This window comes from Oreochromis niloticus, linkage group LG19 (assembly GCF_001858045.2).
Source record: "Oreochromis niloticus isolate F11D_XX linkage group LG19, O_niloticus_UMD_NMBU, whole genome shotgun sequence".
Taxonomy (NCBI): domain Eukaryota; kingdom Metazoa; phylum Chordata; class Actinopteri; order Cichliformes; family Cichlidae; genus Oreochromis; species Oreochromis niloticus.
The window spans coordinates 20,822,526-20,835,764 of record NC_031983.2 but is presented as its reverse complement, the minus strand read 5'-3'; the positions used below and the strand labels follow the sequence as shown (position 1 = coordinate 20,835,764).

General features: G+C 39.8%; 3 protein-coding genes across 8 annotated transcripts in view; 1 reads left to right on the top strand and 2 right to left on the bottom strand.

Annotated features, from left to right (window-relative positions):
- The window catches only part of dusp23b (dual specificity phosphatase 23b), a 51,761-nt gene that overhangs the window by 20,293 nt on the left and 18,229 nt on the right, over positions 1 to 13,239 (top strand). Inside the window, exon 4 of one of the 2 annotated variants that reach the window (XM_025900902.1) lies at positions 960 to 1,370. The exons of the other annotated variant lie outside the window; for it this stretch is intronic. Within the exon in view, the coding sequence (XP_025756687.1) occupies positions 960 to 1,006 (47 nt within the window). The 3' untranslated portion in view covers positions 1,007 to 1,370. Of the gene's footprint in view, positions 1 to 959; positions 1,371 to 13,239 lie in introns of those variants that run through there. 2 annotated transcript variants of the gene reach the window in all.
- On the bottom strand, positions 2,667 to 6,566 carry LOC102076080 (thioredoxin-like protein AAED1). 4 transcript variants are annotated; one of them, XM_005477370.4, is made up of 9 exons: positions 6,371 to 6,566; positions 6,122 to 6,215; positions 5,944 to 5,997; positions 5,695 to 5,740; positions 5,479 to 5,606; positions 5,221 to 5,335; positions 3,425 to 3,547; positions 3,151 to 3,347; positions 2,667 to 3,064 (listed from the first exon to the last, which is right to left on the bottom strand). In XM_005477370.4, the coding sequence occupies exons 1-9, from the start codon at positions 6,477 to 6,479 to the stop codon at positions 2,995 to 2,997; spliced, it is 936 nt and encodes a 311-aa protein (XP_005477427.1). In that variant the 5' UTR covers positions 6,480 to 6,566; the 3' UTR covers positions 2,667 to 2,994. The 4 variants fall into 4 exon arrangements, with proteins under 4 accessions (XP_005477427.1, XP_005477428.1, XP_025756685.1 ...); XM_005477371.4 differs by having other exon boundaries at positions 3,210 to 3,347; positions 6,371 to 6,565; XM_025900900.1 differs by lacking the exon at positions 5,695 to 5,740 and having other exon boundaries at positions 5,479 to 5,625.
- txlnbb (taxilin beta b) lies at positions 7,171 to 12,984 on the bottom strand. Of its 2 annotated transcripts, none has more exons than XM_005477373.4 (10): positions 12,794 to 12,984; positions 10,540 to 10,810; positions 10,081 to 10,172; positions 9,781 to 9,951; positions 8,965 to 9,159; positions 8,565 to 8,684; positions 8,401 to 8,475; positions 8,219 to 8,311; positions 7,867 to 7,962; positions 7,171 to 7,727 (listed from the first exon to the last, which is right to left on the bottom strand). In XM_005477373.4, the coding sequence occupies exons 2-10, from the start codon at positions 10,772 to 10,774 to the stop codon at positions 7,245 to 7,247; spliced, it is 1,560 nt and encodes a 519-aa protein (XP_005477430.1). In that variant the 5' UTR covers positions 10,775 to 10,810; positions 12,794 to 12,984; the 3' UTR covers positions 7,171 to 7,244. The 2 variants fall into 2 exon arrangements, with proteins under 2 accessions (XP_005477430.1, XP_003442917.1); XM_003442869.5 differs by having other exon boundaries at positions 10,540 to 10,822; positions 12,794 to 12,981.

Here is a 13,239-nt window from a genome sequence, read left to right as displayed (position 1 = left end):
AAAGACCCAGGAAAACCGAGTTAACGATAAAAACGATAACAAAATAACGCTGAAAACCGATAAAAACCCTGAAAACCACACATTTCACACCTGAGCCTCAACTCTCGCAGCCCCGTACCAAACGACTCACGGACCGGTACTGGTCCGAGGCCCGGGGGTTGGGGACCGCTGATCTAGGGTCAAGGAGTTAGAGGGGTATGTCTAAATTGATTTGTTGGTGAAAAGAAAAAAATGTGTTGTCATTGGTGCATAATAAACCTGACAGCTGGGTAACCTGTCACAAAAGTTCCAATGAAAAATCCACATGCCAGGGAAACTTGATTCAGGTCGTCGAGCCAGGATCTGAAAACTAGGTGGGAAGGAATTCCAAGAAACACAAAGATTAATGCTGTTTTTCTTTGTGATTTCATGATTATCACAGTAAAACAAAACAAGTAAAACCCAAAGAACACAAATAAATGTGTGTGACGAGAATAGAAAGGGAGGCAATATTGGAAAGTTTAGATCCAGGAAAACGCTTCTTTTCACAGCAGAACTTTTCTGACATATGTATAGCAAAAGCTGAAAATGGATTTCTTTAAAACTCTCATGGTAACATGGCTCACTTGTTTTATTTTTAGCTGCAGGACAGATTAGGTCATGTTCCACAGTTACACAACATCACATGAATATTACATGTGATACAATGAGTTTCTTCTCAAGTAGTCAAAACATGAATCAGTCTAATGCAAACACAACCCATGAGATCAATTACAACAGCTGTGAAATCAATTTAAAGATATATTACATCATACTGTAATATCATTGGAGAAATAGGAGAAAAATGACCACTTACCTCTGAAACAGTAGAGGTGCGGTTTTCATCAAACACCCATCTGCTTTTGCATGCCACCGGCTGGGTTGCATTAGAAATCCACTGCCAGTCAAGTTCATCACATTTCTTTTGGCTTTCGCTCCAGTCCACTGCAAATCTCTCACAACGGCTGAAAGATCCAGACTGTTCTGAGTGGGGAATGGTCACGTCCCGCACCCTGACCTCACTCCATCCACATTCCTCCCGGAGGCCCTCAGATCCAGGACTCCAGCACCGGTGATCCAGAGTGTGGCCTAAGAAAACAACTCCAACAAGTACAAAAGCGAAAACTATCAATGGAAATGGACGAAGTGTGGCAATCTTCATCTGGAATGGCCCAAAATCTCATATCTGCATGATGAGTTTGTCCACGTTTGCCATCTCTGGTGATTAAGGACTGTCTTAAAATGATGGGTCTCTTCATGCAGTTCTAGTCTGCAGATGTCTAAGAAGAGTCTTGATCAAAGGCCCACTTTTGTTTTTATAACTCTTGGGTTTACTTCTCATCATTTCAAGGCTTATGTCATTAAACATGCAGCATTATGAAACTTGATCCTGTGATTTATGTCTGCATAGGTGCATTTTCTACCTTCAGCCTTCATCTTCATTTTTATCATTAAGATACATTTTTGAACTGCTCTTCTTCTGCTTTTGCAAATTTGTCGAGAACTCTTCTTGCATCATTTTCTAATCATTGATTCAAACTCAGATATCAGAAGCAGTAGTTTTAACATCTGATTTTAAAGCTAAAAACAGTTATTGTTTCTGCAAAATGTATGCTTTTTAAGATAAAATGGAAGAAACACTTCCAAAAAGTTGCCATGTTTAAATGGACTTCATTTATACACCAGGTTTGATCACTTAATCACTCAGAGCACCTATCATAGGACAAAAGAGGCTTCAGACCTTAGAGTATAGAGGCTGTGCTGTGTCACCTCTGTTTAGCAATGCTGTGTAAGCAATTGCAAACTCAGGAAACCCAACCATAAGTTGTAGTTTACTTGGAACAGTGGTGACGTTTTCAAGGAGCGGTCACCTTACCAAGAGTGCATCAACGACTCATCCAGGAGGTCACAAAAGAACCCGCAACAACAAAAATGTAAAAAAGTGCAGGCTTCACTTGCCTCAGTTATGGTCCGAGTGCGTATTTCAACAATAAGGAAGCAAGTGGGCAAAAATGGCATCCATGGGAGAATTCAAAGATGAAAAACATGACTGCTGACTAAAAAGAACACAAAAGCTTGTCTCAGCAAAACTAAACAAAACTAAACAAAACTACACAAAACTAAACTTTTTGGAATTGGAGTCCTGTTGCATCTTGTGTAAAGTCTGGGGCTGTCTTTGGCTGGTTTGCTGCTTGCGCCTCCATTATGTTCTGTAATTGATTGTGAATTCTGCTCTCTACCAGAAGGTCCTGAATGTCCAGTCATCAGTTTATACAAGTTCAAGCTCACTTGATACACTTAATACAGCAGGATATCTGAATGGCTAAAACAAAAAACCAACAACTAAAATAAAGGCTTGGAGTGACCTTGTCAAAATCCAAACTTAAAACTGATTGAGATGCTGTGGCATCACCTCAAAGAGGCCGTTCATGCTTGAAAATCCTACAATGTGGCTGAATTAAAACAATTCTGCAAAGAAGAGCAGCCAAAATTCCTCCACAGCGATGTGAGAGACTCATTGCCAGTTATTGCTAACGCTTGATTGCTGCCAAGGGTGGCACAATCAGTTATTAGGTTTAAGGGCAATTACTTTTTCACATAGGCACAGGTAGATTTGGATAACTTTTTCCCCTTAATAAATAAAATAATTTAAAACTGCACTTTGCTCTTTATTTGGGTTATCTTTGTCCAATACTGACATTTTTTCATGATCTGAAAGATTTACATATGACAAATAAGCAAAAAACGAAGAAATCTACTTTTTCTCAGCACTGTATAAAAAAGTAATACTTTTAAAGCAGTTCTCACAAAATTATCATTTCAAAGATGGCTTAATAATCACGCTTATCTTAACTTGATACAAAGAATTAATCAGCTGACGTCATCTGTTTCTTTTTTCCTTTAATTAAGTTGTGCCGTGCATGAAGGATTTTAATATTCACTGTGCAGATAAAATGTCCTCTACTGAGGGTCGGTCTATTGGACTCTGGCAGCGGTGAGAGAACAGCACCCTTCCATGTTCGTCCAAAACAAAGTTGCCTCCCAGCTGGAACAAATGACAGGAACGAGAAATTATTCATAAATCTTAAAACTCTTTCTTTGTGGTGAAAATTTACTGAATTTCTCTATCACCTCTTAGAATTCATTATGTAGATGTGTTGCACAAAATAGTCATATTGAATTCTGATGACCTGAAACATGTCGTCTTGGATCCACGGAAGCTCTCGTGGAAACTCCATATCGTTCGCTACATATTCAGAGTAGATCAGTATATTACCGAAGTTTAACACTTTCTTCAGAGATGCTCCCAGGCCAAATGCACTATAAATCTGCAATATCCAACAATGAGTTCATTTATTTATTTATCAAAGACTGAAATGTGTATTGTCTGATGTTGACCCCTGACCTTTCTACTGGGATCCAGCAGCATGTCGTACTGACAGCCTGTTTGCTTTACCCAGTGTGATGCTCCCTCCTGACAGCCAAACGAAATGACCACCACTTGTACTGAGTGTGCATCCAGAGAACTCTGCAAAGTAACATTAGAGATAAAAGTATATATATCTATATATGTATGCATGCATGCATGTATGCATCCATCCATCCATCCATCCATCCATCCCTCCCCCCATAGCAGATCATTACATGGAGAAACCTTTTGAATACAAGCGCACTCATCCACACAGGTGTACAGACGGGTGTACACACGGGTGTTCACAGACACAAACTACACCTTTCTTTCTTGCGTGCTGCACAACAACATTCAATATTTAGTATCTACTGTTTTTACTCTTAGCTATTATTGCAGTGGTGTTGTGTTTATTATGTTGCTCTCTTTTTTGCTTGTTTTCTCTTCTGTTTTTTCTTCTCTCAACAGGTGATCCAGGTGATTTTTTTTAAGTGCCCTTTCTCACTGTCCATACTCCCCTCTATTTTTCTTTCTCCCTTTCCTATCCCCCAGTCATGTCTGTCCCATCTGTAACAACTGAAAATAAATAAAATAAATAAATAATAAATAACAAAGGTCAATCAAATGGACCAATATGGCAAGGCCATGATGATCCACTTGGTAAAATTAATCCGTTGGGCATCTTTCTTGGCCTTCAGACAATAATTCTGATGGCCATGAAAGTCCCAAATGGGACAGGCAAAAAAAAGTAAGTAAGTTTGTAATGTAAGTTTTGTATACTGTACTGGGGGATTTTAGAGATCAGCTGACTGTATTTATGAGAATATCACACTGCACATACACCATGGTGCAGAAGTCTTGAGCCAACAGTTTACTGAAAAAAAGAAAATAGGAACACAGTGTATGGGGCAAAAACAGCATGTGTGCATTTCCAATGAGCTTGAAAGTAAATATTTGGTATGACCCCTTTTATTCTTCGACTTTGAACTCTCTTAGGGCATTAAAAACTCTTCTTTGGATGTTGGCTGCCTTTTGTTCCGTTCTAGGGTATCTTAACAGAGAATGGGGGGGAAAGCCTGATAGCCTTGAGGCAATTGTTGTGATTTTGGTGCTATATAAATAAAACTATTGAATTTGATTAAACTGAATGATCATACGCTGCTTCAGTAATGTTGAGTCCAGGATGTGGGGAGGCCAGTGTATGACTAATTATGTTCATTATGTGTTTTTCATGTTTACTTTTACTGCATTAGCAGTGTTTTTGGGATCACTGTCAATCGGACGATTTCCAGATGGTATTATTGCGTGGTGTATCAACATCTGATGATACTTTTCTACATTCATAATACCATTTATTGACAAGAACCCCAACACCACTGATTGAAATGCAGCCCAATATCATGATAGAGTTGCAACCGTGTATTACAGATGACTGTAGATACTTACTACTTCCTCTCTAATGATTTCCTCTACACACACTGGTTACAAATAGACCCAAAAATTTTAAATTTGGGCTCAAGACCAGTTACCACTTTCTCCCTGTTTCCCTCCCTTAAAGACACACTGCACAGCATGTTGAGATATGCATGTTGAGATATGCCGAGTTTTCACCTTACAACTTTTTGGTAATCATTTTTTTTGGTTCAAATTAGTATTTTACATCGTGCTGTTATGTCTGGCATTTTTCTTGTATAGTAAAAAAAACATGAATGTGTTACTGCGGTCACAATGAGTCATCCTAATCGGTTTGGATGAATATTGCAAAACATTGTTATTAGGTGTGTGATGTTTACTTGATTCTTCTGCAGATCTTGAATGTATAGACGGCAGAGCAGACAGGAGAACTGACGGATTAACACCAGCAATATCTTCTTACCTCTCCCAAGATATTTCTGCAGTGTTACTGTTCTGTCAAACACAAAGCCTCAGTAAAATATAAAGGTGCAAAGCAGACAGCACCAACAACGCATAAACACTGGCAGATATATGAGGTTCATTGTTACGCTTTTTTTAATAAGGGTGGAAGCATTAAAGACTTTCATCAAACCCACTCTCCAGTTCTGGCATCGATGAGCAGCGTATCTGGTGAAATGCATTTTGATTGATGATCAACATTGTGTATTTTAGGACTCAGTTGTAACTCATCATCCAAACGCTGTAGAAAGGCATCCCACTGCACCTGCGGTACATTGGCTGCACTACATAAAATGACCATGATGAGTATGCTTTTTAAAAATTTTTTTACATTTTCTATTATAAGAACTCACTTCTAGCTCTTTAAAGTCCTGAAGAGCTTTTCTCAAAGCAGCACAGCTGGGAACATCATGCAGAATAGTTCTCAGGGGTTATGTCAGTTTATTGAGGCTGTGACTTACTGTACTATGTGAATCAGTGAGTGGATGCACAGCAATTGTGTCAGCACAAGGTACAGTTGATTTGGCCTTTGTCGTATAATCTAGATGATATAGTAGTTATATATACATCAGTACATTTTAGTTTAATTTTTGTGCTCTTACTTTGTATTTTTGCTCCAGAGATCCTCTGCATCCTTTTTTCGTTTAAGAGACAGGCTGTGAAGCAGAAAAAATGGGCCTGAAATATAACACTTCAATACATATTTTAGCTATAAATATTAAATATAATAAGGTTTAACAGAAGAGACTGCTTAGTTAAACTGAAGGTGGGACTTTAAACCTGTTGTACAGAGTTGCACCAGCTTCAATCAGACCCAGCAGTGACTGTTTACGCTCTATGCGGATTTTCTGCCTGACGAATTCTTGGCACGAGCCTGTGTGACACAAAGTGCATGAAGTTAGCAGCTAACCGTTTCAGCGGATTCTTTATGTATAATGATTGATAGGACTCCTGCAGCCCCTGCTCATGCTACGAGCATAAATTGTTTGGCGACTGGTGTCTATTTTTATGTACACTTGTGTGACCTACCTTCCCTGCTCTCCTTCTCAGCGAGGTCCAGCAGAGCTTTCCCTTTTTCGACAAAAGACGAGAGAGCTTTTGCACAAGAAATTGCAGTTGAATCTGGTTGTTCTGCCATTTTCCTTTTAAACTCTCCAGCCTCTTATCGTGGACCGCAGCAACAACTGCCTCTGCTTTCTCTCAAAGTCCAGTCTGGCCAAGTTTAGAGCCAAAAGATTTTCGACTGAAGCTCAGTTTAAAGGGGAACGTCACTGATTTGTGACACAAGTGTTTGTTTGCAGGTTTTAAATGACTTATAACAAAACATTTAATCAAAACTGAAATAGATAAAAAGGCAAAAAACAAAGATGAAAGAAAGGAAATAAAATGTACATTCTTTGACATCAAGCCCATTTTATCATTTAGTTATGCTATAACTGTTCACTGATTTGGTACAGTATCACATTAGGATATTAATAATTGTTCTCTGATTCCAGAACCAGTTCCCAGTTTGGATTTGGAAGCCAGATAGCCTCTGTACTTTTAATATTGGCCTTAAAATTTTGATTTTGATATACGATTAAAGTTAGAGCTACATTAGATGACCCTGAACATTCTTTTAGTTATGCTGCTATAGGCTGAGGCTGCTGGGAGGGGGCTCATGATATAGAACTGAGTCTCACAAACTGTTACTGGAGAAAAAAAACGGGTAGTCGGAAAAGCTCCGGTTTGTTAAACCAGTTCATAAATCTGTGTAGTTATAGGTGGAGATTTGCATACTAAAATAAACCCACTTTTAAATGTCTTTACACTAGGATCAGACACTCAACACAGATGTAGCATTTTTATTTTTATTGCTAAGAATCTCACATAAACATGGTTTCTTTTCACAGTGATTTCAGCATTAATCAACTGACTCCATTTCCAAATCTCTCGTTTGTTGGTATCCATCCTCGTGGACTTCTTGGTGTTCGCTCTGCTCTATGTGGTTCTCCTCTGGCTCCTCAGTGGGTTCATGTGATTGACTTGTGCCTGTTTCTGTAGGGGCAATGTGAGAGATTGTGAAAGAACTGGCGACCTCTTTCAGAAGGGCTTGTTCAGCCTTCAGTTTAGCCAGTTCCGCAGTGAGCGGACTTGTGAGCGTCGGTGTCCCGGTAGGGGCAGGTGCTGCAGTATTCTGGATGGGCTGATTCTCATTTGGGTCTTCAGGTGTCTTCTCAGAGCCCCCCTTCTCTGACGGATCAGCAGACTTGTCCTCCGGTTGACTGCCAGCTCCATGCACCTTTGCATATAGACTCTTCCTTTCTTCCTGCAAAGCCCTACACAGATTCTCAAGCTTCTGGTTTTTGATGGTGAGAAGCTCAAACTCTTTTTCCTTAATTGCTTTCTGTAAAAACAGATATTTAAACATATTGTATAAATTTTCATGTGGTAGACTAATTTTTTTCCCTGGTGGGTCATATCTTTAAAACTATATCTATGTATGAGGGTATTAATGACTTAAAACAACAACAAAAAATTCTTACATCTGCCACCATGTCAATAAGATTCTTATTGCAGCCATCAAAGCGAGTCTTCCATGACTGGCAGTCTTTCTCCAGCTTTTTCATTTTCTTGGCCATCTGCACCACAACAACAAAAAAAAAAAAAATCATGTTATGCTGCAGACAATCAAAGTATCTTCTAAAAATAGCTGCAACTGAGCAAGTGTAGGATTATAAGGTTTGTTAGTTTTTGAAGTGTCACTGAAAAGCTCATGGGATTCTTTCCTCTCATTTGTATTTTTGTCATCTTTGTCATCATCTTTTTGCAGAAAAACTCAATAATTTAGTTAATCTCCTGAAGCAGACTTCAAATATTCTGTAAAACCAAACTTACTTTGTCCATGTCCTGTTTGAAGCTGCTGTAGACACTGTTACTCTTTGATACCGTGCCCTGGAATTCATCAAACTTCTTGGAGTACATATCAAGCTGAGGAAGAATGGTAACAAAACATTATACTTTTCTCCAGGGAGGTAGAAAAATGATCCAATTTTGCCCATGATGCCCTGATACCATACCTGGGTTTTCATACCGATCTCTTGCTCCTTCATGACCTTCACTTGCAGTTTATATTCTGCTGCCTGTTTCAGCAGCTGTGTGATTTTGAAATGGTAAAGAAAAATGAGCATTAGGGGATTATTACAACAAATCTTTTATTAAAATGCACAACGAAAAAACGTACATGGTCTTTTTCCAGCTTATGCTTCTCCTCTGCCTCCTTCAGCAGCATGTTTGCCTGTGTGAGTTTGGTTTCCAGCAGCTTTTCTTTCAGGTCTCTGTGCTTGAAAACCTTTTCCAGGTTCTGGAAGACATTCAGGTGGATTTATGAGTAGTTTTCACAGAGAAAGCTGTTTCATTTCTCGCTCTGGGAGCCTTTGGCTACATAAAACTGAAATAGTGTAACTAATAAATGTAAGACCTGGGAGAAATCTGCAAATAATTCATGGGCACAGATGTGAGAAGGTTTACACAAGTACAGTTTATCCAGTTTTAATAATGCATGTAGACTGGGAGTACAAATTGGCTTTGCTGTTATGTTATGCGAGTGTCCGTGTCTGTTCACACTGTAGCAGGATCCATACCGCCTCTCGCTGGTCGTATTGTGAAATGAGTCCCTTCAGTTTTTCTGCAAGAGCGCTGTTCTCCTGACACAGTTTGGTGTTGCGGCTGCTGTGTTCCTCAATTTGGGCCTGAATCTCACTGAGCGTGCCCTGGAAATGGGTGGTGATCTCTTTCCTCTTTAGGTCATCCTCTCTGCACCTCTGCAGGGTCTCCTCCTGCGATTCAGGCATGGGTGTTAGCTTTCAAACCTGTACTGCAAGATGCATATAAATGCTCAACCGTTTTGTTTGTCTTGTGCACCACCACTGACTTATATAATTTGCTATTGCTCCAGCTAGCAGCCATACAGGAAGCTCATGGAGCAACTGTATCACTGTACAAAAGGAAGCATCCATGATGTTAAACTTATAAAAGAGAGAATGCAAACCCTTTCAACTGAACTGCAGTGTTGTCTGCACAGTTCTTATGGTTATTATAATGGTGTGAGTTGCTAAAGCATCAAACTGAGCAACTCACACCAAAACAATCTTGACTAAAAGCGCTACACTGCAAGCAAAAACATGCATGATTGATCAGGGAGTGAACTATCGCTTTAAAATAAAGTTCTGCTGCTTTGAACAACACTTGGCTTCACAACAGGAGTTGTGAGGGCGGCAGTGGAATAGGTCAAACTTTGAGCTTTGACATAGCGGCAGATTTTCAGTGCCAGCTGATGTCATATCCTGTAGAGCAAAAAATATGCTGGGACCACCTGGCACCATAGCTCAACAACAAATGGCGATTTCGGCATCTCTGATTAGACACTGTTCAAGCAGTGATGTCTGGAATTGAGCTACCTTTAAAGTCTTGTTATGTCTTTGCAGCTCTCTGCAGAGCCCCTCCAGTTTGCTGCGAGCCAGCACTGCACGGCTGTGCTCGCTCTGCAGCTGGTCCTTCTCCTTCATCACTTGGAGAAGCTTCTTCTGGAGAACTTTCATCTGCTTCTGATCACTGCGATGCTCCTCTAGCTGCAAAAGCACACACACAGTGCCTATAATAGTGAATATATCTTTTCCCTGGAAACAAACCATAGCTTTGATGAGAGCTACTATATATTTTCTTTTTTTGCTCTCTTCACCTTTGTTTTATCCACTCACCAGCTCGGCATGCTTCTTGATGACGGCCTGCAGTTTCTCTTCCGGAGAATCGAGTTTGTTCAGACTTTGCATCAACAGCATAGCTTCCTTCCCTGAGCAGCCATACAGAATTTAACCTTAAAAATCAATCATTGCCGTAAAGCCAGTTTTAAACAGACTGATACAGAAATTATTGTTGGATGATTTTCTGGGACTTCAAGAACTCTGCTGGTCCATCTTGTGAAAAATCATCTTGGCAGCTGACACAAACTATAAAAGGCATTTGGAAATACTATTTTACCTCCCTCTCTGTTGCAGATGGATGCACTTACACGCGTTACGGCTCTGCTATCACACACCTATCACTTTCAGTACAACCTGGACTTCTGCTGACTGAGCTGAATCAAACCCACCTCAGATAAAATGAATTAAACTGTTTTTTTTTGTTGTTGTTTGTTTTTTCAAAACCCCACACAACACCTAGATTTTTCAGCATCTTCTTCTCCATTTTCTGGTCCTTGCGGGTCTCTGCCTCTTTGACGGCTGTGACCTCCTCCGTGTCCTCTGGCTCAGCTGGAATCTCGGCAGCCTGGTAGGTGCTAATGATGTCCTCCAGCTGTTGGCCCAGGTCCTCTGTCAGGTCAATGTGGTGATCCTCGGCTGGCGATGCTTCAGGACCCGTGGGTGAGGGTTTATTCTCCTGACAAGCCTCCATTTTTCTGAGGTAGTTCCAAAAGGGAGATGGTTGGCTCTGTAATGGAATCTGTACATGTGTAAGAGGCTAAGGATTAGGCTTAGGATAGACTCATGTTTTCCTGTTTAGTGAAGAGGTAAACATGGAGAAAAGCAAAGTCATGCTGGGTGTCCATTTTGGTCGTAGTTATTCCAGCTTTGCTATTTAAAACTTAATTTTACTGATTAATCAATCAGAAATCTGATTAACTCAAATCAGATTTGAGTATTTCCAGCACAGACCTTCATCTCTGCAGAACTTTTTGTCATAGTAGAAAAAGCACAGGTCTTTATGACATCATAAATGACTTTTTCATTCATGTTCTCCAGTACAGCAACACAGTGTGACGGTTAAGCATCAAGAAAAGGAGAAGTAAGATAAATATTCACACCTGATTTTCATACAGAGACAGTAACTAAATGTCTTTCAGTGAATTGGCTGACCCAACACATCAACAGATATTATTATATTTTGTAAATAGACACATAATTATTTGGTAAAAGACTGTAAAAACTCTGTAATCCTGCTGTAAAGGCTCGGCAGAAAAATAGACTCGAACTTCTACACTACCACCAAGTTCTTCTTTGGTCATTGGCTGCTTTTTTACTCATTGGGTTGTTTGTTAAGCAACTTAAAACTGACCCAAGAATCATTTAAGTATAAGAAAGACTCAAGGGGTGAACAAATGTTGTGTTTACATATAATAAACAACTTTGCACAGATTGATTTTAAGTTGTATCTTTAGGCCCTTTGTTACTAGCACCATGTCACAAAAACACGTAATTTGTTCTCATTACTTATGTCGAAGCTATTAAAAAAAAGCCAAAGATAATATAATAATTTGACAATAAGCTTTACACCAATAAGGTGATTCACAAAGAGCTGTTAGCTGAAAACATATATCATATATCAGCATGCCGAGTAGTTTTTACTTAAAATTCTGAGTAATCTGGACAGGTGGAGGACAAAAGAAGTGGCAGGCCTACAAAAATATCTCCAGGAGAGTCATTTTCTTAGAAATAGGAAAACGTCCAGCAAAGACCTGACACAGGACCTGAGAGATGTATGTGGACCTTCATTTGATCCATTTGCATCCTTCAATGAGGATGGAGAACAATTCCAGAGGACTAGTTAAAGAAACTCCTGTCGAAGAACAAGGGTACAAACGTTGTTTTTAATTCTTTGTTTCTGTGTATCTTCGCACATGTTTCAGTAAATCACACACTCATTTTATCCATTTTCGCAAAACATAAAGAAATGAATGGTGGCCTAAGATTTTCTTGGTTTCAAAACCATCTTATATTTACTGTTAAGACAGGCAGACATTGGAAAATCTGCCATACGACAAAAACAATAATCACTTAAACTAATAGTAAAGCCAATTAGTGAATAATAAATATAATCCCCTATCGAGTGCTTGCGACTGTCTTGCGTTGTACGGGCTTGCAGCCAGAGCCTGTTTATGTGCATAAAATTAGTGCAGCCTTCACGCTGCCTGTGCTTTCACAAGCTGAGCACATGGCACCTGTTCCAGATCCACAGGCTATTTTAAGAACTTCTTAATATGGGCACGTTATTTATTTATTTCTTATCCACTCTTATTGATGTCAGTGGTTGTGCGCAGTGAAGTCGTGTTTTTCAACTATTAATATTCAATAAAAACACAAATGTTACATAAGCAACCCCGTCGGCACGCAGTATATTTCTAGGAGGTTAAGTTACCTTTAAAACAGTGTATGTAACACTGTGGCTTTAGTGAGCCACAGTGTTAACATAAATACTGATAAATGCATTCACAGACTAGACTAGCCTCACTGCCGTCAAGAGCTTCTCGCATCTCGCAACTTGGCAAAGGTTGCATCCATCAAATTCAGAGAGACACTCATTAGTACGTTAAAGAAGACGTTTTGAAAACCATCCCAAGCACAAGAGTTAATGTTTTAAACTATTAAAGTCTAAATATCCCTGAAGAAGCAGTGCAAGGAGCAAACAGGGTCTTACCAGGACCAAGGGCCAGAGGGAGAAAAGGAAGAGTGTCGAGGGGCTTGGACAGGCTGCCACCAGCTACAACAGCTGTGATAAGACCACCTCAAAATAAACCAGTGGAGCACAGCTCACTCTGAACAGAGAGAGGGAGTACAGAGATACTCCACAGCACACCTCTATTAAAAACAACCCACGGGCCTCCTCTGATTGTAATCTTAACGGGAATTTACCCCAAGCAGCACCTGTGTTCACGCTAACAACGTGTGAATGTAATAAATCTTCTGGTAAAATCTCTAGCAGCCATTTTATGTGGTGTCTTTGAACCAATGCAGCACTCGTTTTATTTTAGGCAAGGTTGCTGTTAACAGCCATATAATTATTCTAACAAATGGGCCTGACAAGCCTGGTGACTGAGCAGGAGACGGGAAAAAAAACCCTGATGTGTCTCTGTGATTGGCCAG